This window comes from Falco peregrinus, chromosome 4 (assembly GCF_023634155.1).
Source record: "Falco peregrinus isolate bFalPer1 chromosome 4, bFalPer1.pri, whole genome shotgun sequence".
Taxonomy (NCBI): domain Eukaryota; kingdom Metazoa; phylum Chordata; class Aves; order Falconiformes; family Falconidae; genus Falco; species Falco peregrinus.
The window spans coordinates 121889901-121914909 of NC_073724.1; the positions used below are offsets into that span (position 1 = coordinate 121889901).

General features: G+C 47.9%; 1 protein-coding gene across 3 annotated transcripts in view; it reads right to left on the minus strand.

Moving 5' to 3' along the window:
* Positions 1–7306: 7306 nt before the first annotated feature.
* POLD3 (DNA polymerase delta 3, accessory subunit) overlaps positions 7307–25009 on the minus strand; it is a 45916-nt gene continuing 28213 nt past the window's right edge. For 2 of the 3 annotated variants that reach the window (XM_055803235.1, XM_055803233.1), the window contains 6 exons: positions 24250–24322; positions 21675–21834; positions 20237–20361; positions 14506–14600; positions 13569–13650; positions 7307–9512 (listed from right to left, as the gene is read on the minus strand). In XM_055803235.1, coding sequence (XP_055659210.1) covers positions 9307–9512; positions 13569–13650; positions 14506–14600; positions 20237–20361; positions 21675–21834; positions 24250–24322 — 741 coding nt within the window. In that variant the 3' untranslated portion in view covers positions 7307–9306. The remainder of the gene's footprint in view (positions 9513–13568; positions 13651–14505; positions 14601–20236; positions 20362–21674; positions 21835–24249; positions 24323–25009) is intronic. The other variant, XM_055803234.1, reaches the window with a different exon arrangement.

Below are 25009 nucleotides of genomic sequence, written 5' to 3' on the forward strand. Positions count from 1 at the left end.
GGGGACAGCCAGCATGGATCAGGACCAACCCAACCTCCAGCCGCATGCACAGAGGATGAGCCAGGGATGGAATACACTGGGACTTTAGCAAAGCTGTTTGCAACATCTCCACCAGCATCCTCATGGTTAAAACTGGGGCAACAGGGACACCACCATGGCAGGTATTCCTAGGATATAAGGATGGGAGTGGGTGAAGATGGCTGAGGGTGATGTTCTTGGCTCCTTTGCAGCACATCTGCCAGGTCCCATCCCACCCAAATTTACTCCTAAAGTCCTAATTCCAAAATGTAGAGTCCTAAAGTCCAAATTTATTCCTCAGTCAGAAGCGCAGCCCCGTGCTGAGCACAGCGAACACGGTGAGTGCAGGTAAAGCGCTGGACAGATGCATCCCCTGGGCTTGCGTATGGCTGTGTGGGGTGGGAGGAATGCCAGAAATCCATCGTTATCAGAATGATCTTTTTATTTGCATATTATTTAAAATCTACAGTAAGGATGGCCACCTTAGCAGAAGACATTGTGGGGGTGGGCGAGCAGGACCTGGAGCAGGACCAGTGATGGAGGAGGAGGAGAAAGATGAGGAGGAGGTGGAAGAGGAGGGTCAGATCTGCTCTTGGACAGGTCAAAAATCTTCAAGACACCAAATTTAGCAAGCTCAGTGACCCCAAATTTAGCAGGAGACAGGTGAGCAGGTGCCGTGGTGGTTATGTGATACTGTGCTGTGCCAGGGGGTGTCAGTGAGTGTCACTGGGGGCTGTGTGCTGGGTGCTGCCCTCAAACCCATGGAAACAACTCTCAAAAACCTTCAAACAGCCCCCTGGCACCTGCAACATGGAGAGGATGTGGAGAACATATAATTTCCCAGGGGTGGGATGCTGCATGCCAGCTCCATCACACTCCAGCATCCTCCAGTGGGTGCAGCATCCAGTTTCAGCCCCGTTCCTGGGAGCGTGAGGTGGTTGTTTTGCTGCTAGAGTTAGGAAAACACCCCCAGGAGTTAATTCCTGGCATCTCATGCCTTGGCACAGGGCAGGCACCGCGCGACACCGAGCCAGACCCTTTGCAATGCTGTGCCCGCAGCAAAGGACGAGGACAGAGCTGCACCAGCAACAGCTGTACTGGGCAACCTGTCCACGGGCTCTGTCCCCCTCCTTGGGGATGGCTTGGCACAGGGTGGCTTGGGGACAGTGGAGTGGCCATTGGGGACTGTAGCTGGGATGCCAGGGGGATGAGAACGGGTGTAAGGCTAAGATCCCCGATCTGGGGGAATAGGTCTCCCCATTAATGCCTGTGCCTGCCTCCTGGATTGGTGCTGCCCACGCTGGGGTGTTTCAAGGGCCGTGGATGGGCCTTGGTGTGGGCATAGGGCTCAGCCCCAGGGACACACTGCCCATCCCATGGGGGACCCGGGAGGAGCAGAGATGTCCCTGGGGTGGCTGCGACCTTGCAGCCAGTCCTTGTGCCCTGCCCCCCTCCAGCAGCCACAGGTTTCCAGACCGGGGGACCCTGTCCCCAAAGCATCCTTGTCACTGGGAATGACACGGTAGTCCATCAGCAGCTGGTGCTGAGCTCTGCCATCCCCGTCCTCAAACATCCCCTTCTGGGTGCAGGGCAGGGTGACCCCCTTGTGCCAGCCCCCCAGAGCCACCTCTTGGCCGTGGGGCTGACAGGTTCCCCACGGCAGGGTCCCCCGCGGCAGCCTGCACCCCCTCTCGCAGTGGGGCTGGTAGCCGGGAACCTGCGCCGAGACCAGAAGCCCGTTTCATACAGCCAGGGAATATAATAAAATTAAAGCTCATTAAGCACTTAGAGAAGGGTTTGCATTGAGGGGGTGTGGGCGGGGGGCCGTGGGGGCCGTGCATCTCAATACTGGGCTATTTAGAAGGGAGAATTTAATAACAGGGGGGTTGGTTTTTATGGCAATAGATTTATTCCACCTGGGCTAAGAAATACATTCCACATCTGCCGAGCCATGTAACCAGACTCTAATTAAAATCGTATGCCAAGCGAGGGCCTGGCTGTAAAACACAAAGCTGGCTTTTAGAGCGGCTGGGAACCGCGGCTCGCGCCGAGCCCCGGGCCCAGGGCCAGGCGGCCGCGGGATGGCGGAGGCAGGCGGTGGTGGCCGGCAGGACGGGCACGGGGCTGGCGGGGAGGCTCTTCGGCTGCTCGGTTTCCCTATGGTGGGGCAGGAGGGGTGTGTGGCTCAGGGAGGGGGTGGCGGTGGAGGGGGGTGTCCGTGTGCAGGGACCCTGGGACAAGGTGACATCTGTGTCCATGTAGTGACTGTGGGGGCAAGGTGACACCTATGCATAGGCAGAGGCTGTGGCACAAGGTCACGCACGTGTCTGTGCAGGGACCCCAGGACAAGGTGATGTCCATGTGTATGTGGTGACCCTGGGGACAAGGTGATGTCCCTGTGTGTGTTGTGATCCTGGGAGCAGGTGGCATGCATGTGGGCGCACAGCGATCATGGGGACAGGTTGACATCATTGTGAGCATGGTGACAGTGACACCCTGCATACATGGTGACTGTGGAATGGGGCAATGTCCATGTGCCCATAGTGGCTGCAGTGACAGGGTGCTGTCCATGTGTAAGCGGCGACACGGGGGTGAGGTGATGTCCACCTGTATGCAGTGACTATGGGGACAGGGTGACAGCTACGTACACACAGTGACTGTGGGGGTGGGGTGACATCCACGCATCTGTAGGGACCGTGGGATGGGGTGATGTCCATGCACTAGTGATATGGGGACAGGGTGATGTCCGTGTATGTGTTGTGACCCAGGGGACAAGGTGACGACTGCATGTGCATAGTGATGGTGACACCCACATTTATGTAGTGACCACGGGATGGGACATGCCCTTGCACAAGCAGTGCCATGGGGACAGGGTGACATCCATGGACGGGGTGACATCCATGTCCATGCAGCAGCTGGCACGGGGGCGGCCGGGTACGGGGCTGAAAGGCTTCCCTGTGCACGCCGTCGCGGGACACCCGCGCTGTAATTTTACAGTCCCGCGAAATCAAGCCTAATATTTACCGAACAAACAGCGGTTCTGTCTCGGGTTTAATAGACTGGTCCTCCAGACAGCGGCAAAAAGCGCCAGTTCTGATGGAGAAACTAATGAGACCGTCGAAATAGTTTGTACGGGAGTAGTGAAGAAAAAAAAAACCCACCCCAATGCGCTCGATGCCAAGGAAAATACACTTACCTAGTAAAGCATGAGTAATAAGTGGCACTTTTTACAGTGTGAAGATATAACTTTTCATGAAAATACCAAATAAGGCTCCGTGTGAAAGGTGGATGGCCTTTCTATTGACTTTTTTTTTTTCCTTCTCTTTTTTCCTTTCTTTTCGTTCTCAAGACACACGTGTGTTTTCCCCAGCGCCCATTTTGCAGGAGCCTGTTTACGGGGCCGGGCTCCCGCCACCCCCTGCGCAACCCGGCTCGGGTTCCTTCATCATAAGATGAAATGAGAAGGGAATGGAAAAACAGGAGCTGCTGTTCTGCGAGACTTTCTATTTTTAAAAGGTTAAAAATATCTATTTTCAGACACCAGCCCAGGAAGCGCTGGGTTGAAGCGACGCGGCAGGATGTGAGGCGTAAACAAGCGCCGGGACGTGCCGGGCAGCGCAGGAGCTGCGGCTCCAAGGATGCTCGTGGGGACTGGGGCATCATGGGCCACCGCAAGCCATGGATGTGGCTGCAAGGAGATGTGGGGTCGCATAAAAGGGCTGCAGGGCTCGGCACTAGTGGGGATGCTCAGCCCAAGGGAGGATGCCCAGACCCATGGGAGGATGCTCAGCATCAAGGGGGATGCTCAGTGCCAAGGTGGGATGCTCAACCCCCATGAGAAGGTGGTCCGCATCAAGGTGGGATGCCCAGCCCCAAGGTGGGATGCTCAGCACCAAGGCTGGGTGATGCTCAACACTGAGGAAGGGTGCTCAGCACCCAGGGGGGATGCTCAGCATTGAGGAAGAGTGGTCAGCACCCAGAGGGGTGCTCCACATCGAGGAAAGGTGCTCCGTCAGAGGAAGGGTGCTCAGCACCCAGGGGGAATGGTCAGACCTGAGGGCCAGGGTGCTCTGCACTGAGCTGGGGGGATGCTCAGCACCCGGGAAGAATGGCTTATCTCCCCCAGCATTATGGCCCTGGTGCCCTCGTAACTTGGTGAGTGGGATGGGATGCTTTGCTGTTGCACATGGTACCCACCACAGGAGCAGGATGTGGCACTTGCTGTGGGAAGGAGATGTGTAACAAACACCTCAAAAATTCCAAAGGTGCTTTTTCTCTTTGCATTTTGCAGCTTTGCTCCCTTCTCCTCTCCACCACACCTTCGTGTTGGTGATTTGCTGTGTTTTCTGTTGCAGACATCTAACACCCCACACTGCAGCCCAAGAGAGTGGCCATTTCAGCAGACACCCTGCAGGGAAGAGTCCCATCTCCGAGAACACCATGTCAGGGCTTCAATATTAAGTGCTGTGACTTTGCACAGCTGCCGGTTTGATTTCCAGGCTCGTGGATGCTGAATGTGACCTCTGAAGGCCTCTGGTCCCAGCCCCAAAGCAGGGCCAGCTTTGATGTGAGATCCAGCTCCATAATTATGAGCAGAGGCTCAGGCTTCCCAGAGGTGTGTTGCCCTGGAGTGCTGCTGGTTTCCAAACCGGGAGCTTTTGGGATGGTCCCGGCAGCTTCCAGGCACTGAACCCCCTCCAGGCCCTGCAGAAGATGAAGTTTAAGATGGGAAACCTCTTTAAAAAATCAAATCATGAACTGAGACACACAATTTTTATGCAGTTCCTGGTCAGACATGGGTTGAAAACGTCAAATAACGGCACCAGCAAGCCTGGAAGAAGTTCCACTGAAACTCAGCATCTCCGGTGCCTTGTGGTCAGGGAGATGAACACGAGCAGAAACAACCATAACTCATAGAATCACAGAAGGGTTTGTGCTGGAAGGGACCTTCAAGACCAGCCAGGCCCACCCCCTGCCAGGGGCAGGGCCCCCTCCCCCCAGCCCAGGCTGCTCCCAGCCCCGTCCAGCCTGGCCTTGAGCCCTGCCAGGGATGGGGCACCCACAGCTGCTTTTCGTTTCCTCAAAACAGCCAAGCGGGTGATGAAGTGAACCTTGTCAGAGGTCAACATGGCCCATCTTGATCCAGGGAGAGCACCGACCGCTCTTCCCTGCCCTGCTGTGGCACTTGGGACTGAGGCAAGGATTAAGTCTCCTGTGGAAGGGTTTCCAAAACTCACTTGGACTTCAGCCCCACCACCCTGCGTTTAACCCCCTCCTTCAAACCACTCCCTGCCTGCTGGCCAAGTGGGATCAGCAGAACCACCTCCATCTTCTCAAAAGAAGCCTCTGAAATATCTGAATTAATCACTCTATACAAGCAAATTGTAACCCTGTAGTTATCTCAGCCACCTGCCCGTACCCTTGAGCAGCTGTCGGCTCATGAATTGGCAGCTCTCGGAGCCAGGAAGGATGTTTTAGGGCTTTAAAGCATCAGAAGCCCTAAGGGGCTGGAAACGATGGTTCCTCAGAGCGCTCTCCGAGCCCGCTGTGCCTCCAGCACCTTTTCCCGGGGCTCAAAGGAGCCATCCCCGGCAGATGCAGCAGCAGTTCCCTGCGCATGGGGACGCCGGCACAGCAGCCCGTGCCGCTGGCTGTGGCTGTGAGCAGCTTTGCTGTTTGCTCCGAAAGGACGGGTGAAACCCTTCCACAGGCCAGGAGGGACCGATTTCAGAAGAGCAGAAAAGACACATGGTCTTGTCTACCTGGTGCCACATGCACAAACCCCTTTTCCCCCCTTTGTGAAAAAAAACAAACCCCAAACCAACAACCCCAAACAAATCAACCCAAAGCTGAAAGCCAGGTAAACCCAGCAGCATCGCACCCCATGGGGCTGCTTTGACCCACTGATTTTATCGCTTTTTAAAAATCCTTCCCCAGCTGAAGCGCCAGCACACAGGGCAGTGCTTGGGAGGGACGAGATGGACCAGGAGCCACCGTCGAGCTTCCGCAGGGATCTGAGCATGGAGGGCTGCAACCGCAGCAATCTGCCGCCACCAGAGCAGACCCCAGCCCCGAGCCCAGCCAGCGGCACCCACCCCTCGCAGGCACCCCAGGGTGCTGCAGCACGGTCCCCTAGCCGGGAAGGAGCGCAGCAGTGACGCACAGCCCTGGCAAGTGCCTTGGCTCCCCTCCGCCGCACTCGGGTGCTTCCTTATAAGTCCCTGCTGCTCTGGGATCCGCGGCCGAGCTGGCATCGCCCGTTGGGAGAGCAAAACAATTCCCCACCACCACCGCGACACCCTCCCGTCCGCTCGGCCACGCTGCCCGCAGTTGTCCTAGGTCCAGCAGCGCTTCCTCACATCCCTCCTCTCTTTAACCAGATAAAGGCTGGCCAAGCCCGGAGCGGGAAAGACGGAGGGTTTATTTTTTCCGAGCAGGCTCTGGCCCTGCAGGAAGGAGCTGTAAATCAGCTCGGCTGTCTCCTGAAGGAGGAATGGGGAAATTTTCATTTGCTGTTCCGAGGGTGTAAAATGTGGTTGGAAGACAAAGGGGAAAAGGAGAGGAATTCCCTACAAGCTTCCTCTATCTCCAGGGTGATGTTTTGGACCCCGAGCACCTTCAACACGGAGTCTTGATCCGACTGGGAGGCAGAAGATGTGCTCCTTGCTCCGAGCGCCTGGCGCCCAGCTGCGCAGAGCTGCCGAACGGGTGCCATCCACCTGCCGCGGGGACACGGAACCTTCTCCCTTTAACCAGCAGCCCCACTCCCCCACGGGCACCTGGGGACGCTCCAGCCTCGCCAAGGGGGCATCCAGGGACCCGAGGCCCCCCTGGGGCTGGCAGCCCACAAAGTGCAGGAGCAGGGAGTATTAGATCATGATTTTTGGAAGGCTGAAGTTCGCCTATGTCCTGCTTCTTCAGACATTAAGTCATTTTCCTGAGGAAGTCACCTATGACGTTGATCTGGTTATAGAGGGAGTCGGGGTGGAGCAGCAAGCTCCAGCTAGACCACGGCAGAGGTGAGGTGCAAGAGCTCTGGGACACCATGTCCTGTCAACATCTGCCGCAGGAGTAAGGCTCAAGGGATCCAAATTCAATAGAGCCTGATATTTTGAGGTATTCTCACCCACACTTCAGCTGCCTTAAAATGCTCAGTTTAATGCTTCCAGCCCCGGTTTTGACAGAACTCTACCCACTTCACAAGCGGTATTCTTCCACACGGTCAAACGTCACAGCAACCCTTGGATATCAGGATGTAGCACATCATTTAATGAATAGCAAGGACAAATGAAAAAAAAAATATCTGTATTTAATGGGTTTTGTTACGTATAATTACTTTTAGAAATACACTCTCAATTCCACCAAGAAAAAAAAAAGAAATGCTACAGGAGGTTTTTATTTTCTTAAAACAGTTAAATTTGCTTCATAAAAGTTACAACAAGGTCGTTCATTCTTTCCCCATGGACCTCTGCTGCCACGTCACTCCAACATACCTTGAGAGCATGAAACCTTTTTCAGCTTGCACAGCAGGCTCTGCGTCTGGATGTCTGCGAGTACCACGCTGATAGTGCCTCCCCTCATCTTCCCGTTATTTTTCCTATACATCTCCACCTCAAAAATGTCCAGAGTTTCAGCTCTTAACGCTTCTGAGGAGCTACACGGGGTGGGTGCTGAGCTCTGAGGCTACCCTTGAACAGCCCCCAGAGCAGCGATCCATGCCGGGAGCCGCTGAACCCACCCGGCCAGGACACAAGCACGGGCACAAACCCTAGGGCGACGTGACTTCAATCGAGTCAACTCTCGGTCGCCATTAGGTGCGTGTTAAAAATTTCTCGAGCCGCCAACGTGATCTCCTGGTCAGAAGGACTGTGTAAATACACTGTTGGCCTTTCTACTGGCCACAGGTCAGAATATTTCAGCTGGGTGCCTGAAGACATTTCTTCCTTGGTCGCACTCCTCAGACTTTATTTATCTTTCTACCCACCACAAACACTTTATAAACCAGTGTGTACATACACAGCCATAGGTACGGTGGCCCAACACCACTCAGAAACCACTGATGACATCAGTTGCCTATTTGGGAGCCCTCACCAGCCAAGCTTCAGAAACGCTCAGCACCCATCCCCTGGAAAATCTAGCCTTTTACACGTATCTATCAAATTTAGCACCAGAAAACCAGAAGACATCCAAAACGATGACTCATTTCTGATTAACAGGACTGCAGTGCTTTATTCATCTCCAATAACTGGTTCCTCAGGACCATTTGCTGTGACACACTTCCTTCAGCAGGCGGATGACGAGATGTCCTAGAAAACAACTCTTCTGTTGTCTGGTTTATGCCTGTAAAAAAGCTTCAGACAACCTAAAACCTACAAAACCAAAAAGCAGCGTGCAATTCTTCACAGACAGTGACAGCAGGTACCCAACTGGCGTTTCAGAAGTGCCCTCCCATCACCCTTCCCTTTGACTCATTAACTTTCAAGGTTAAAGATATATAGTTGCTGTCCCAACAATTGCAAAGCCTTCTCCCAGTGACACTGGAGCCAATTGGGTGGGAAGCCTCAAAGATGTTTATGCAAAGACAGAGCACCAACAGTGTCCCGGTCTATAATTAGGCATCTGAGCAATTTACAGAGGATACATTCAAGGAAGAAAAGAGTAAGAGAATTTTATATGCTCTGCTTTGTCCAAAAAAAGATTATGAAAGGCAGAGCAAAAACTATTTACCAGTCCTAGGGGGAAAATTAAGTTCATTTCATTCAGTTAAAGCTGAAGCAGATGTTCAATATTTGTGTGTACGCTGGAAGACCTGCTACATTACAGCTTCTAACCAACATGGATGTTTAAGATCAATCTGGAGAGTCAGGGGTATAAAAAGAGGGAGGGCGTGAAATAACACAACTCAACTCCTAATTTAGTCCATCTACCACTCATGGAACAGGCCTTCAGCACTGAGCAGGTGAAAAGCCATATTAAAAAAATAAAATTTCATGTGAATAGATGAACAGCCTTTCAAGAGTTCCTCTAGATTCTGCTTCTAGGTGGCAATTCCCATACTGCTTAATAAAGATGACTGAAATGATTGCAGTAACAAATAATAAAAAAAACCCCAAACAACTTTTCTCTGATACAAAATCTAGTCCAGAGGGCTTACTTACACAGTAAGCAAGATATCTTATGTAACCAAAGATTGCGCGTTGTTCTCCTCCAACGCAGCAGCTTTTAGAAAGCCACACAAAAAGAGCAACACTCCCAAGCTGCCCAAGAGGACTGAGAGGAAGACCCAGTTCATTTCTTCGGAAAAAAACCCATGATGGAGACCTGTTTGTTGGCTCTGTTGGTGGTAGTTGCCCCTTTCTTCAGGTTCTTCCTTTCTTCCTTTGGTTCTTTCTTCATAGGCAGCACAGGCTGTTTGAGAGCAGCTAGTGGCTTGGACTTGGTGAAGTCATCCTCGCTATCTGTACAGGATTCGCTCTCATAGACCTTCTCAGTCACTGGTTAAAAGAAACGAACAGATGGTGATGGTTAAGCCTGAGTACCAAAGAGCAGAGACCTCCCCACTGCATTTCTAGAAGTGAGCATTTTGGGTTCAAGGAGTACATGCCAAATACAGGAATTAAATCCGTTGTTCAGGGTTATGCAGTAGATCCAGATGACTGGACTGGCTTTCCATACACTCAAACTGCCTCCCCTCTTTCTTAAGTGTAAGACGGCAAGTTAACGACTCGGAAGCTTTAACATCCCCCAGCTCTTTCAAAATGGCTTTGGGTAACACACACATTTATTCACAGGCCACATACACACCTCTGAACAGCAGCAGCCCAAGGTTACCCACCGGGAAAGGCCCTCAAGAGGACAGTTCCCTTTCCCAACCTTTCAAGTGGGCCTTGTTTCTAGGAGAGGGCAACAACTGTGCTGAAGACCATCAGTTCGTCTTGCAGAGGCTGACAAGGAGCTATCAGGAAGTGATGAAATCGGAATGAGATCAGAATCTGTAGCATCACAGAGTCACAGCATGGTGGGGGTGGGAAGGGACTCCTGGAGCCCACCCAGCCCACCCCCCTGCTGAAGCAGCTCTCCCAGAGCAGGTTGCACAGAGCCGCGTCCAGGCGGGTTTGAATGTCTCCAGAGCAGGAGACCCCACAGCCTCTCTGGGCAGCCTGTCCCGGTGTCCCGTCACCCTCAGGGGAACGATGTTCTTCCTCACATTCAGATGGAAGTTCCCGTCTTGCACTTTGTGCCCGTTGCCCCTTGTCCTGTCGCTGGGCGCTGCTGAAAAGAGCCTGGCCCCGTCCTCATGGCACCTGCCCTTAAGATGCACTGATAAGATCCCCCCCTCAGTCTCCTCTCCTCTAGGCTAAATAGGCCTGGATGATGGAATATCTATTTTACAGTTAAAAACCACTGCTCTGACTTGGTCCGATTTCCACAGGGGCCAAAGTAATCAGATTGTCGCGAAATCCAGACACGACAACCTGGAGACAGACCTAGCCTTCCCTCACCAGCACCATGCACATCACCTGGCCAGGGAAGAATGAAGCAAACGTTTCTGGTGCATCTCAGAGATGCGAGAAGGAGCACAAAACCTTGTGGGCAGCCTCTTCCTCTACAGGTGGGCAAGCAGGGCAAACAGAAAGAAATCCCTTAAAAAAATAAAACCAAACCAGTGACTGAAATCCAGGACTGTGACCAAATGGGATTGCCAGCTCACTGCTGTCGGCATCCAGTGATGGAAAGCTAAGGGATATAAAACAACGCTCACGGAAATTAAACTGGAGTCAGCTCCACTGATGAAAGCCACTGTTAGGTACTAGTACATGTTGTTATATCAGCTTTCCCAGCAGTGCTCTGGTATTCTTCTAGTAAACCGTTTTTCTTTAGCAACTGTATTCTTTTAAACAGATGTCCTAACTTCCCTTCTTCTGGGAAATTGGCTTTCACTTGTATTAATGCATCAAATTAAATAAGGTTTTCTACGTAACCAGAGACTGGGAAGAGGAATGGTATGAACTCCTGCTCAGCAGCGCTAATGGATGCTCAAATAGGGACTGTAAACCCAAGTTAACCTCCCTTCAAAGGCAACTGGCTTTTCAGTGAGCAGCTTTACCAGACCACTGGGCACTTACTGAGCTTTAAAAAGTTATCATGTTGTCACCCCTGTCAGTAATTATCCGTAACTCTGACAGCATGCACTTAATCCCCTCGCAATTGCGAGGTAACTCAGCTTAGACCAACTTTCTTTTACTGCGATCTCAGCTGAACTTAAAGTTTCTGTATTTGCAGCAGCTACAGGCACACAGGTAGATAGTTACCGACACTCGCTCACAGCCAGACTTGCGAAATCACAGTAATGCAAGCCAGTGCTGTGACATGAGCTTACCAACAACATACACATATATATTCCAATATGCAAGTCCGTGTGTGCCCTTTCAAGTTTAGAAAGCGCAAAGCAGAAATGCACAAGTTTAAAACCTCAGTAATTCTCCTTTGCTATAGACTAAGAGCAGGCACTCAAGTGATTTGAGTCGCAGCTGATGCATGGTAACATGCCTTGTGCTTAACTCCACAGATACTTTAATTGCTCAGTTTCCCTCAGGGCTAATCCCTAAATTAGTTTTGCTTTTTGACACCAATCCTTAGCTGTTGCAGCTATTGTGAAAAAGATCACTTAAAATCATGGAGAAATACAAAGTACAGCCTAATCCTAATGTTAGGATTTAACATCTCTTAAAACCTAGCCCTTCTTTTTTTTTTTTTTTAAAAAAAAAAAAGAAGAAAAAAAAAAAAAAAGACAGGACAGCAGGGAAAAGAGCCCCTGTATTTCAAAGAATAACAACAATTTACATTAGCCTGACAGATTTGCAAGTTATTTAGCCTTCGAATGATTAGGTCTGTGCATGGAAAGGGTGGGGAAGGGAGAAGAGGAGAGAAACTGGACAGTAACCAGACAGCAAGTTCTGTGCAACAGACTGGTAGGTTTTTAGTACGGAAAGCAGCATCTCCTTCCTACCCAGCTCCTCAGAATCCCAGCTCCATCACTCTCTCCATCCTAGAGGATGTCTCCCAAAGGCACAACAGGGACTTGCATTTCCTTTTTCATATGATGGTAGTGGATATGAACTGTAAACCCAAAGGTCTGGATTTCACAAGAGGCTATTCATCCTTGGGGGTGAAGGGAAAAGCACAAAAAAGACCCAAAGGTGATCTTCCCCGCCCTGGTACATTCTGAATAAGCTGAACAGAAAGAGAAGAGCACTCTCTTTGCTGGAAGCTGAACCCGGAACAGCCATTACCGCGAGTTCTGGATGCAGACCTCGTTCAACATAACTCCCCAGCTAATGCTTTTTTGTTCCATTTCCCTTCCAAGTGTTTTAATGGTTCTATCTGGGATGGGAGAGCAAAACACCCCATAACACAACTAGCCAAAGCAGTCAATAACTTTGTGCAAGTCCAATTCTTTGACAAAAATCCAGTACTTGAGATTTCAGTTCCTAGTGCAGCCAGTTGCTGAGTGCTTGTGTTTCTTTAAAGGAGACACACAAAGTTAATAGGAAACATAAGATACAACCACACAGACAGGTGCAAACAGATACAAGCTGACTCACGTCCAGGCAGCTCCAAATCTGGGCCAAGCAAGCCTGCATCTATCTACGCTTGTGCACAATGATAAACCTGTACAACGGCAACAGATCTTCTCCTAGAGCTGGCTGAGCTCCCTTGACATCTACTCAGCTCAGCTAGGCTGGAGAGTGTTAAGCATACCATACAACCGAGCTGACAACCGCGCTACAGAAAAAGAAAAACCCAACACATTCCACCCTCTTAATTTTTAAAACCTTTAAAAAATGAAAAGAAAAAAAACCCAGATTCTGAACTCCTGCAGCTCTACTTCAATGTCAGGACACCGAGGAGGAAACAAGTACAGTGGTGTTACGCAGCTTTCTCCAGGTCACAGGAGGAAGCGGTGTCCAGTCAGGCTGAAATTCAAAGCCTCTGGCTCTCAGTACTTCTGTAGCGACTCCTCCACCCTGAAAGCAGGGCCATCCTTATCAGAAACAAACCCTCTCAAGGATTTAAGCCCCGACTTATTTCTTGTTTATCTGGGATGCTTAAAGTTAACATATAATGAAGCTCTGCTGCACAGCTCTGGATTTATCCCCAAAAGAAAACAAAAACCAAACCAAACATCCCAGCCAGAATTTATCCCCAAACCCAGACCTCTCTCTGCACCATTTTTAAAAGTTTGGAGAGAAGAGCAAATTAAGGAGGTGCTCATGCTGGCAGGAGGGAAGGGAGAAGAACCGAAAAAAATTATCTGTGAATAATAAAAAAACAAACAGTAAGGATTCTGCTACAGCTCCATGACTCCCTACCCAGGCCTTCACTGAAAGGGCAGTTCCTTCAATCTGGGAGTGTGATGTTGAGGTGGAATAACAAAGTGATTTTGCGAACCGCTTCCCCAGCCTGGGAGAGGCTGGCCTGTAAAAATCTTCAGCACACCTTCAATAAAGTTAGTTTCACTGAGGTGTAGGAGACAGCTATAGTCTTACCCATGCAGCCTTCTTCTTCATCAATAAACATTTTGGATTTCAGCACACGCTTCCGTTTCCTCTTCCTCCCTCCAGCCAAAACCTAAAGGACATTGCAGTATTGTGAGAAATCAAACATTAAGGCCCCATGCACGTACACGGGTCATAAAACCATCAGCCCCAGGAATGAAACCTAGTTTCTCTAATGAAGCTGAGCATGATTTGACAGCTAATTCTGTCCCTTCCCAGGATATCCTAGTCTCATTTTTGCTAATGCCACAATTCTCCCCATCCTACCCGGACAAATTTCAGAAGGACAAAATACAACTTAAATGAGACAGCAAGCTTTCCTGCCTGCCAGCACAGGGAACGCATTCCTCTTCTGGGGCATGCGACATTTTGAATTGTGTTTAGTTATGCGAGAAGGCGGCACCAGAGCTGTCCCATCATACCGCCAAAGAACGAGGAAAGAACAAGGTGTGCAAGACACCAGAACTCCAGCTGTGACAAACAGCTGAGCTCACAGTAAAACTACACGTATTTTCTCCACTCAGAGGTTAACTGCTTGCCAACCGCAGCTCACCTCCCTTACACAGCAGCTTCCCTGTGATACAAGGTTGAATACCAAGAGTCTCCAGTTTCATTTCTGGCCATTCCCTGACTCCCGAGGCCAAGATTCAGAGGGAAGAGCATTCAAATATGAGCCACAATTCATAGAACCATCAAGACGGAGAAAGAGAAGAAAACAGAAAACTGCACTACATCCGCAAAAAAGCTACAGTTAAATAACAGTCTAGAAAATTAACGAACTAGTGAACGTGGTGGATTCTTTCAAGCAGGACGATGTGATGGACTTGATAGGCAAACAGGACTTCCCATTTAGCATCTGAAAAGTGGTCGGGCATTACCCATCAAATCGGAAAAAAACCAGAAGTTAATCATCCTAATATGCTCTTACCTCCGTGGATGCAGGCTCCAGTTCATTTTTCAGAGCAGGTACAAGAGGTGGAGAAGGAGCTTTCTCTTCCTCAGGTGCGGGAGACGGTGGGACATCTGTTAAGAAGATGAACACCTTGATAACACGTGAGTCTAATGCCCCCCTCGCAGCTACCTTTTTGTCTCAAATAATTTCATTTAACTCAGAGAAATTGCTTGTAAACTGTATTTATATCAAGGTTTACAAGTTCTTGCTCAGATTTGTTTAATTCAAGTCAGGACAAACCATCTGAAGCGGTCAGCCTCCAGCCAGACAGCTCACCCCATGCTAAGGTGCTATGTGCTGTGGTTCCCAAAGGAAGGAGGGTGGGATAGGATGGGAGAAAGGCATTTGGGATTTTTAGTAAGCCAAAATCAGCCCCACCAAATGAAACCTTAAGAATAGGCACAGAAACTGGCATGTTTTAGCTATAAATTATTTCACTTGCTCATTAAAGAGGGACTGTAATTTGTTTAGAAGTTGAAAGAGTCAGGGTTTAAGACTACACATTCCCAAATCACTGGATCACCTTAGTTTCTCTACCTCTCCACATTGGTAAAACAGTCATTGCTTCACAGGTGGTGTTACACATCCCGAAAAGTCCACGTATTAGCTTGGAACTACCTTAATCCAAGAATTAAATGCAATATGCTATTACCCGTCCTAAAAAACTGTTAAGGGACACCCCAGCTTTTCATTTGAAAAAACAAACAAAAAAACAAACCACCCTAAAAACCTAAGCCCATTCTCTCATCTGCCATCATCTATACTCTCCTCTGGGTGCACCGACAAAGAATGAAATCCTTCCAATGCCAAAACTGACCGAAATAGTCATGGCCAGACTGTACAGAGCAAAACCAGCTCCAGAGCCTCTACCAGCAGTGTCAGACAGGGACTAGCAGGACTTAGCGCGAGTAGCAGGGCTTACAGACAAACGAGAAAGTCAGGGTCACTCTTCTGTGGGACTGGCAGAGGGACAGAGCTGTGACGGTGAAGTAAAATCAGTGCAGTGCAGGGCAAGAGGGGAAGGAGCAGCACCTTGCACCACACAGCAGGCACCATGACTAATTTAAATGGCTTTAAGGAATCCTCGCCAAATCCCAGTGAGAAATGCTGCCATGCAAGTCCTCAAATGTGGGGGAGAGCTAGGAATGTGGGGGAAGAAACTCCTCATCTGACCTATTGCTTAACAATAACAACGATGCTGCTGGACAGGAGGACAGAGTGCCTGCTTGGCTTCTCCTCCCAGTTCTGCTGGCTGCATTCATCCTGTCGTCGTAACATGAATTCTGGATCTGTAGCTGTCCCAACCGATTAGGTCAGTGTTAAGAGTTATGACTGTGCCAGGCATGTGGCCAACTGACCTTCATAGGTTAAGAAGGGCTCAAGTGAAACAGTGGTTGGCTGCCAAGGCTAAATAATAAATTACATTCTTCAAACAAGGACTCAGCCTCCTAACTACTTCAGTAAGTGAGGCACAGAAATGCAAACAGTGGGATAACATGACTCGGTATTTCACCTTGCTCCAAAGAGCTGGGTCTGGCAGCTGTGCAAAGATAAAACCAAACAACGGGTCTGCTCTAAGGTGCTAACTGCTGGGGTGGTCAAGGAGCTGCAGGGAATTCAAAATTCTCAATATTTATCAGTCTCAGAGCAACTGCAGACTGAAGTGCCCGTATACTGCACAGCACCAAAGCTGCTCACAGGCTACCCAGGCTGGCCACATCAATTTGAAAATATTTTTAAGAGAGCATAGGCTAAGGGGGCTGAAAACCAGTCTGGCAAAAAGCTGTCACCTCTGCTGTGCTCAAGCAGAGACTGGTGGAGATATTTTCAGCGCGTCAACTCCACTCTGCTTGCCTGGGGGAAGGGAAGCCTGTGCTTTTCTTCAGCCTCCTTCAAACAAGTTCCCCCAGCTTTTGGCAGGCAGAAGGCACCTTCTCCCCATGTCAGAGTGTTTCAGACTACCATCAGGCTGTGGCTCTATTACTTTATTATCCTCTTCTAGCCAACACAGCCCTCTGACATGTGATAACTCCTGAGTCAACCTCTAGCTGCTGCCCACAGTTTACTCAACAGCAACAGCTGCATGAAATGGATACAAGTTGGGCAATTGGATGTACCAAAGATGTAAATCCTGGCTTTGTTCGGTTTGCTCTGACCCTGCCTGGAAAAACTGTGAGAAGCTTTAGTGCTTCTGCTGCAGCTCTCCGAAACTGATAGAGTTTGTAGGTTACAGTGCCACTGAAATCACTCTCCAAAGTGGCTGTAAAACAGTTGTCAACACTGCGAAATGCTGCCTGTGTTGGTATAGCTGAAGCTGCCAAAACCTCCTGTCCTCTGTGGACACACTTGTGTAGTTTATTCTGGCACTGGAAGCAAAACAACCTGCAGTGACTAAGGCACCCTCATACCAATATAACTTTTTAATGAAAAAATCATTTAAATAGAGAGGATTGTGCCTTATGCCCTCTCCGTATTTTCAACTTGGTACAATGTGCTGACACTTGTGCAAGAAGAGCTTATTTTGGGCTACTCTCAGTACATTAAGAGCAGACTAATATAGAACAACGCAAAAGGCTTGCCCTGACATAAAAGCGCCTATACAGTGCTTCACATCAGTCATACGGACCTCATTTCAAACCCACAAAGTGTGGCTAAGTCTGCCTGAAAAAGGGCAGTGGTTTTACTAGCTGTTACACAGGTGGAGCCCTGTCTGAACGCCATTCAATCACCGCAGTGCCTGCAGACAAGCGTCCCCTTTTATCTGCAGCTGCACCCGCAGGAAAGGTTAGCACCCCTGCCCAAGGCCATGCCTCCTCGAGCGGGCGAGGAGCAGCCTGAGCAAGCACCTCCTCGTTCGTTTCAAGCGGAGGTCAGCCAGGTTAGCGTGGTGCGTTAGCATAAGTAGCAGCTAGACCGTTAGCCTTTGATATCTGCTCTGGTGGTACAGCTTCCCATATTGCATTTTGCATATTTCAGACTTACCCCTTGATCATCTGCAGGGGAGTTACACAGGTGGTGGATGAACTGTGCCCTGTCTGGCAGCGATTTCCAAATGCTGTGCAGCATATGGCACCTTCCTCCCTGCTCCCACAGGGATGCAGCATGGAACAATGTCACTCCAGGCCCCATTTTGCTCACTGATGCTGCTGATGAAAATTGCCCCTGCTCTCTGCAGAAACCCATTTCCAACCTTTCCAAAGATAAATGCTCTCAAAATGCATCTGCTGTACTTTTTTGTTTGTTTATATTATTTGTTTCATCCAACTTACATTCTTATACTCGAATACTGAATGTAAATATTACCAGTTTGGATTCAGCATGACTATTTCAAAGAGTTCAAATCTATCTTCTTTCATTCGGTTGAATTCAGAAGAGCAAGCAGCAGAACCAAACAGCTGAATGCAGACCTTATCAGGGTGGTTTAGATAGCCATTAACTTAAAAAGGAAGAACAGAAAGATTCTCATCTTTCCTTTTTGAAAGGGGGAATAGCACTAAGCTAATCTGAGTAACGTACAAATCGGTAGACACAAGCTATAATTTGCATAAATTTACAATTCTAATACACAACACAAAGCCGGTGCTTGACATAACGGAAAGAACAAAGAGGACTGCTATGCGGGATGAGCAACAAGAAAATTCTCCAAACAGAAACTCAAACTTTCTGCATACATCTCCAGTAGGTTAAACAGGAGTTAACCAAAACGCAGTCCTCCCTAACAGACAAATAGGTGGGTAGCCTTACTTGTACTGGTTTTGATGCCTAAAGCTACTGAGAAAGAGGTGAATAAGACAACTGGGTCCCAACCTGACCAGAGTACCAGACCCATGGTTTCTAATCGCAAAGCCAGTTAACTCACACTTAAAAGCACAGATGAAACGAGGCAGAACAACTAAACAGACCTACTGCGAGCACGGAGGTGGTATACACAGAGACTCTTGGACCACACCTTGGACCAAATGAAAACCGAAGGCACCACATTCAAAGGCATTAACTATTCAGCACATGCTAAGGTAATACAGGTATTCAACAAGAGACCAGAAAGTTCTAATATTCAAACCCAAAAGTGGATAGGCAGCAAGCAGGAGTCTGCAGTACTCTCTACAGAAAGCACTCCTCAATTTACAACTCTTACGGCATGGCTCTTAGTCTCAGGGGATTAAAAGAGCTCTAACAGAAATAGACGAGGAAAACAGAGTGTGCGGTCACCTCTCAGCTTGCTGTGTGCTCAGAGCACTGGCACGAAAACAGGGGGCTGGGGGTCCCCAACTCACAGCAGCACAAGGAAGACTGAACCAACAAGCCTCCACACTCCAAAGAGCGGCCTCTCTGCACAGCCCTACCGCACAGCCGAAGCACGGGGCTCATTTCTGCCTGCGTTCGCTAGCAGAGAACGGGTGAGCTGAGAGATTCCAGCCCAGCAAGGAGCAGTGCTTCAAGTGGCTAAATGGGCTGATTTCAATCTTCCCTCTTAAAGCTAAACAACGCAGCTTGTCAGTAGGCTGAGTGATGAGTAAATGGAAAGACCAGATAATAGCTTACAAACATTTAAAGAAATAAATACCAAAGAGTGGGGGAATATATACTTTTTTATGGCCAAACAAGGAGCTGCACACAGGAATGTGATGAAATTAAGGCTGATCATGAAGAACAGCTTCCTGAGAGATTTATCATCCTGTGGAATAGTCCGAGTAGAAGTGATGGATGCCTGATGACAAAGATCACTTGAAATTATGCTAGGCAGAATAGAAGCCATGAAAATAGGCCTAAGGTGGCATGAGGACTGCTAAGATATGCAACAGTATTTGCCTCTCTAACTTGTATTACATGTTCTCTTAATTTCGTGGCTGTTTCTCACGTCCTAGCCACACCAAATAAGCAGCTTTAGCTCTCCTGCTGGAGTCCACCTCCTTGCTAATAAGACCTATTTGCCGTTTCACCTTTTTTTACTTCACCAAACTGGTGGTTTCAATTATTTGTCCATAATGATCCCCAAATTCTTTTCCTGATCAGCTTTTTGGATGACTGTTCCATTTAGCACATACTCCCTAGCTCGATCCCAAATTATTTTCCAGTTATCTATATTGAACGGCATTTGTCACCTCAATTACCCAAATTCTTTGGAATCCAGCCCTGCTGTTCCTCATTACAAGCCCAAATCTTGCGATGTTCTGGGCACCCTACTCCTATCAAAGCCAAAAGCCACTGAGGAGACGCAGAGTCGCATCGGATATGGCTCAACTGTTTTGCCTCCAGTTTCTCTATTATCTTGCTTCCAATGCTCTCTTCCAAAGCATTTCTATAAACAGACAGACTAAAGATACTAAAAATGACCCTGGGAGGGGGGAGGTCACTTTGTGAGTGTTTACTCACCAAATAAACCAGTTATGACCAGTCCTACAATTCTGGAAGGCGCGATATCTTTCACAAGAGATTTGAGAACCTCCTTCCCACACGTCAGTGTGACTGGCAGCACACTTGGTGAGGAGACAGCCAGATCTGAGCTCAGCTAAAACAAAGACTGAATGACTGAGGCATCTCAACTGTATGCCCAAGTGCTTGCAGCACAAGATAAACAGAAAGCTCAAGCTACAGCCATTTGCACGGTCTTTAGTCCTCTAAACTATTCCCTCAAGTCATTGACCAACAGCCTTGGATAGTAATATTGTTGAAATCAGGCCCCTGACCTACATGTCTGGTTGTTTACATATCTTTTTACCTTCCTCGTCACTGCTGTCAGACTGAAGTTGTTTGATTCGCTTCCTCTTTTTCTTTAGATTTTCGGGATCTCTTTCTTCCTCATTATCCGACTTGTCCACCCTCTTCATTTTACTGCCACAAAAAAGGGGAAAAAAAAGGGAAACAAACGCAGGTTACCTCTTGTGTGCGCACAAAAGCATCATGCACGTTTAGATGAGCGTGTTCCTGACTTAAGTGCTGCTAGCAAGGAAATCAAATGCCTCTGTACCTCTTAAAAACATGAGCATCACATATGCTGAAGTACACTCACCTATACAATCAGGCATAGGCACAGGAGCATTTTCAAGCCTCTCATCCTTACCTGCACCCAGTCCTCCAAAACAAGGAGGATTTCTTTAGCCCCTCTGCAGTTCGTTTTGCCCAGTACCTCACCTAGCTTGGCCAGAGCAACCTGGCAAGAGTGCACTTCTGATCTTGTCTCTATAGCTCAGGCTCCCAAACACTAATGTCCCCAACAGCATCGCTCAGAAGCTCTTTTGACAGACTGCTTGCCACTGACTGACTATGAGGTAGTGTCTCAGAATCCTGGAGCCATTTTTAAAGACTACTGGAAAAATAAAATAGCTTCTTTCTTTTTAATGTTGGCGAGACGTGTCAGACTAACAAGCCTGGAGGCTAAAGGCCCACGTATCCTCATAGAGCTGGTACAGCCCAAGTGGCCTTCCCAACACCACACTGCCAACATGCAGTTTCCAGGCCCTTGGCTTTTTGACTAAGACTATCAATAAGAAGACCAGTTAGCACCAACTGCCATGGTGGGCTGGGTGGTGTGCTTACCTATTTAGTTAGAAATAGATTGAGACCACCAATTAATTACTCATAGGCCACCAGAGAGCCATCAGACTGTAATGATTTTTTGTCTCTGTCAGTTTGGGTTGGATTAAACACAAAGGGCTGAACTTAAAATTTACTTGGAGTCTCAGCCCAAAGTAAACCAGCGGCATTGAAAGCAGCAGTACATTAGCTATGGAAATCAACAAGCAGAACTTTGTGTGCTGGAAGCTGTGTACATATAAGCTTGGGAATATACTACCTTCCCTGCAGTACAGGTGCCCCTGCCAGCCCCCACAGATGGCCTGCGGGGTCTATACTAAGTCTGCTCACAGCATGAGGTTGTCTCATGGAAAGCCACCCCCTCCCACAGAAGACTACCTGGACCGTGGCCCTTCCCATTTGCAATGGCACAAGTGGCCCCAAGGCATCTACAGCACTAAATGGAAAAGAAATATTAGGAAAGAATTCTAAGACAGATAATTTTAGCCAGGTTAATGCAATTTAGTAGCTGGAAACAGGAGGTGAGCCAGCATTGTATGACCAGCCAGCTCCATGCAGGCCATCAACAAGTGGGTTAACAGATTACAGGGACCCTGAATGCTGCAGCCCACCTTTTTTTGTTCTTTTGAATTCTAGCAGACTCTGTTTTCCTTCCTGGTTTCTCTGCTACAGTATTAGGGGATGACTCTGGTTCTGCCACAGGAACTGAAGGCTTGACTACTTCTTTCTCCTCCTTTGGCTGCTCAGGCACAGAGTTAACTTTGAGTTTGTCTGTGAATAAAACATTAGCAAAGAACAAACACTGGGCATTCAGTATGAATGACAACTTGCAAAGGAGTTGGCTAAACAAAACACTTTGCACCAAGAATATGGAAAACACTACAGAGGACGTATAAAAGCATCAGGGCTCTAGGTTGACCAAGCTATGTCATACATGAAAAAAGGGCATCCTTAAATTTCTAGCTGATTTACCGTTTTGGTTCTGCTGTAACTCATGGCACAGCAGCAGTTAAACTCTGCAGAAGAGGGACAGGAGGCAGTGCCAGAACCCCTTACAATCACCAAGACATAAGGCACTGCAGAAGGGCCAGGAGCCCCTCTTCTAGACAGCCCCTTTAGCGTAACACCACATCAATGTTTACAGTCGGTTGACCCCTTCTAAATTAAAGAGTTTTAATCAAACAAAAAACTGCTCAGAAACAGGAAAATCAGGGCTGATGATGAGCCGTGAGAGGCGTGTGCAGTCCCCACCCTGCATAACATTAGCGCCCACGATTAGTATTTCCAGTAATATAGTGGCTTCTCCTCGCACCCCATCCCCGATGTGATCAAGAACCAGCCTCTTTTGCCTACGTGGCACCACATACAAGGACAATTCTGCTTCAAAAGGCTTAATCTAGTACCAGAGAAGAGGCAGCAGGTGGGAGTGGACAGCAAAATAATATTTATCAAGCAAATAGGTAATGCTGTTAACACACTAGCACCTAATTACAGTCTGTGAGCTTCACTCAGCAGCTATACCCACACCTCACCAGAAGAGAGGAGCAGACAAGTTAGAAACCAAGCACAAGATGCACGAGTGAAGACACAAGTGTTCAACGATGAGATCAACTACATCGGCAACAGGAACAGAGGCTGCCGAGATGGCTAAGACTTCATTCCAACGCCTTTCTGATACTGCCTGGAAAACAGGCAAGGGAAAACACTGCATACATAAGAACTTGAACGACAGCTCTTTTATTTATGATCAACAGCAGAAAGTCGAAGGACCCAATTACTGTTAAATCAGGACTTTCTGGCAATAGTGAAATCTTTGTAGCCAGGAGATACGTAAAACATGGAGAGAATAAATCTTACTCCTGGAATCACCCTATCTCTTCTATACACATAATCATTTCCAGTTCTCTCAGTTTGCTCCTTCCCTGCAGCCACCTCACAAACTTCCTTGAAGTGCTCCCCAACAGGGCTCAGCAGAGAAGTGAACCTCACTGGAAATCGTGAAAATGCATCCACAAAGCTTTCTCCATCACCGCTGGGTTATCTTTACCACACAATTTCAACTTCTTGGGTTTTCAGCATACAAACTTTGGTCTAGGGCTCTTCTCAGATCTTAAGAATTTACTGAAGAATTTACTTGAGTTAATGGTAGTAACTCTGCTTAGGCTTGTGAGGCTTCAGCTGAGAGTATCCTCAGCTCCCTCAGTCTCACAAAAACAGGAACTCAAAGAAACCCAACAGTACTGTGCCTTATGTGTTCAACGCTGGAACTGTACTCTGCTACCTCTGACAGATGTCTGTTAAAAAGTGAACTTTGCTGTTTACTCTCTCCCAGTAACTCTTCCCTGAATCCTCTTATACTCGTTTTTATAAGGGAATCTTTGAAGAAGGTCATACAGTCCTTTTCCAATGTCTATTTAAAAGCTTCAGCATATTTCCTTCAGACCTGGATAATTTAGGTCAGAAATGACCTCCAGAAGCCACCACCTGTAGTCCAAACCCCTGCTCAAAGGGGAAGGTCACCCCTCATTTTCATCCTCCAGTTATTAGCTCTTCAGTTTTCAGTAATTAACCCTAAATCTAACTGTAGACTCCATAGTGATTTGTGATGAAAAGCAAGCATCATTAACACACCCTGCATAACAGGTTTTGGCAAACACTTTACCAATAGCTAAGCTTCCAGCCAGAACTACTCACTTTAAATCAGATTTCTTCTGCACTAAAAATCCTTCCTGGGTTAGTCTGCACAAATATGTCATTTTAATTGATCTCCATCCAGCAAGATTTTTGTCTGAAAAATTCCACTTAAAACTTAATTTTTTGCCTTAAGAGCTGCATACAAAGCCATTAACCCCTCTGAGTCAAAAAGAGCAGAAGAATAGTATGTAAAAGTATAAGAAAAGAGGGGATATAAAGAAAATCCAACAAGTTTGATGGGGTGGGAATGAACAGTTCCATTCCTTTCTGTTTATGGCTCCCATCACAGCTGTATAAGAAGATGCTCGTTATTACTGATGGGTTTTAATTGCTTTAATTTGAATTTTTTTAACAGCTTAAGAAAAGAAAGACAATTTTAAAAAGAAAGAGAATTTCAATATCCCTCAGGATATATTTTTTTTTTAAACTACAGCAGGCTGGTCCCTGACCACAATGGTTGCTGAAAACAGATGGGTGTTATAAAGTACTTACTCATGGCAGCTTTTCCAAAGAAGTTGTTCATTATGCTGCTCTTTGCTGGTGGTTTGCTGCTGACTGCAGACACCTAGAAGCAAACAGAGGAGTAACCACAGGAATTATTCCTGCAACACATCCCTCAAAATGCATAGTGCTGCTTCTGGACAAGCGAAATAAATATGTATTTGTTGATTACTCAGTGTCTTAGATGTCAGCATCCAATTAGGAGAACTTGAAGGTGCTAGGTATTACATGCATCAAAGGACCGAGAGCAAGTTACTTAGAACTCCTTAGCTAGGCCTTCAGATCTAACTTGGGTAACTTTCCCATCTGATGGCTGACAGTGTTACTGAAATAAGTGGTTGGGACTTGGGTCTGTTCCCAGTAAAGAACTGTTCTTTTTTCAAACTATCAGTGTCTCAATTCACAGTAACCGACAGAGGAAAGAACACAGATTGGCCAAACCATGAAGACTTTATCCAGCTACTCTGGCACGTATACTGTTCTGCTGAGCCGTTTGCAAAAAATATCACTGCTCTATTCCATTAATACAGCCACCACCAAAGTGAAAAATCACACACACACAAAAAACACCCACCTAAGGAAGCTTGGCCTCCTAATCCCATTTATTTTCATGCAAAAAAAGGCAACCAGACACTAAAGTTCCCAAAACACTCAGACACGCATATTTCAGCAGTTCTGAATTCACTATAAAAATCAGAAAAATGAACTAAAATGTACTCAGCTGTTATAAAAAAGCCCAACCATATGCAGG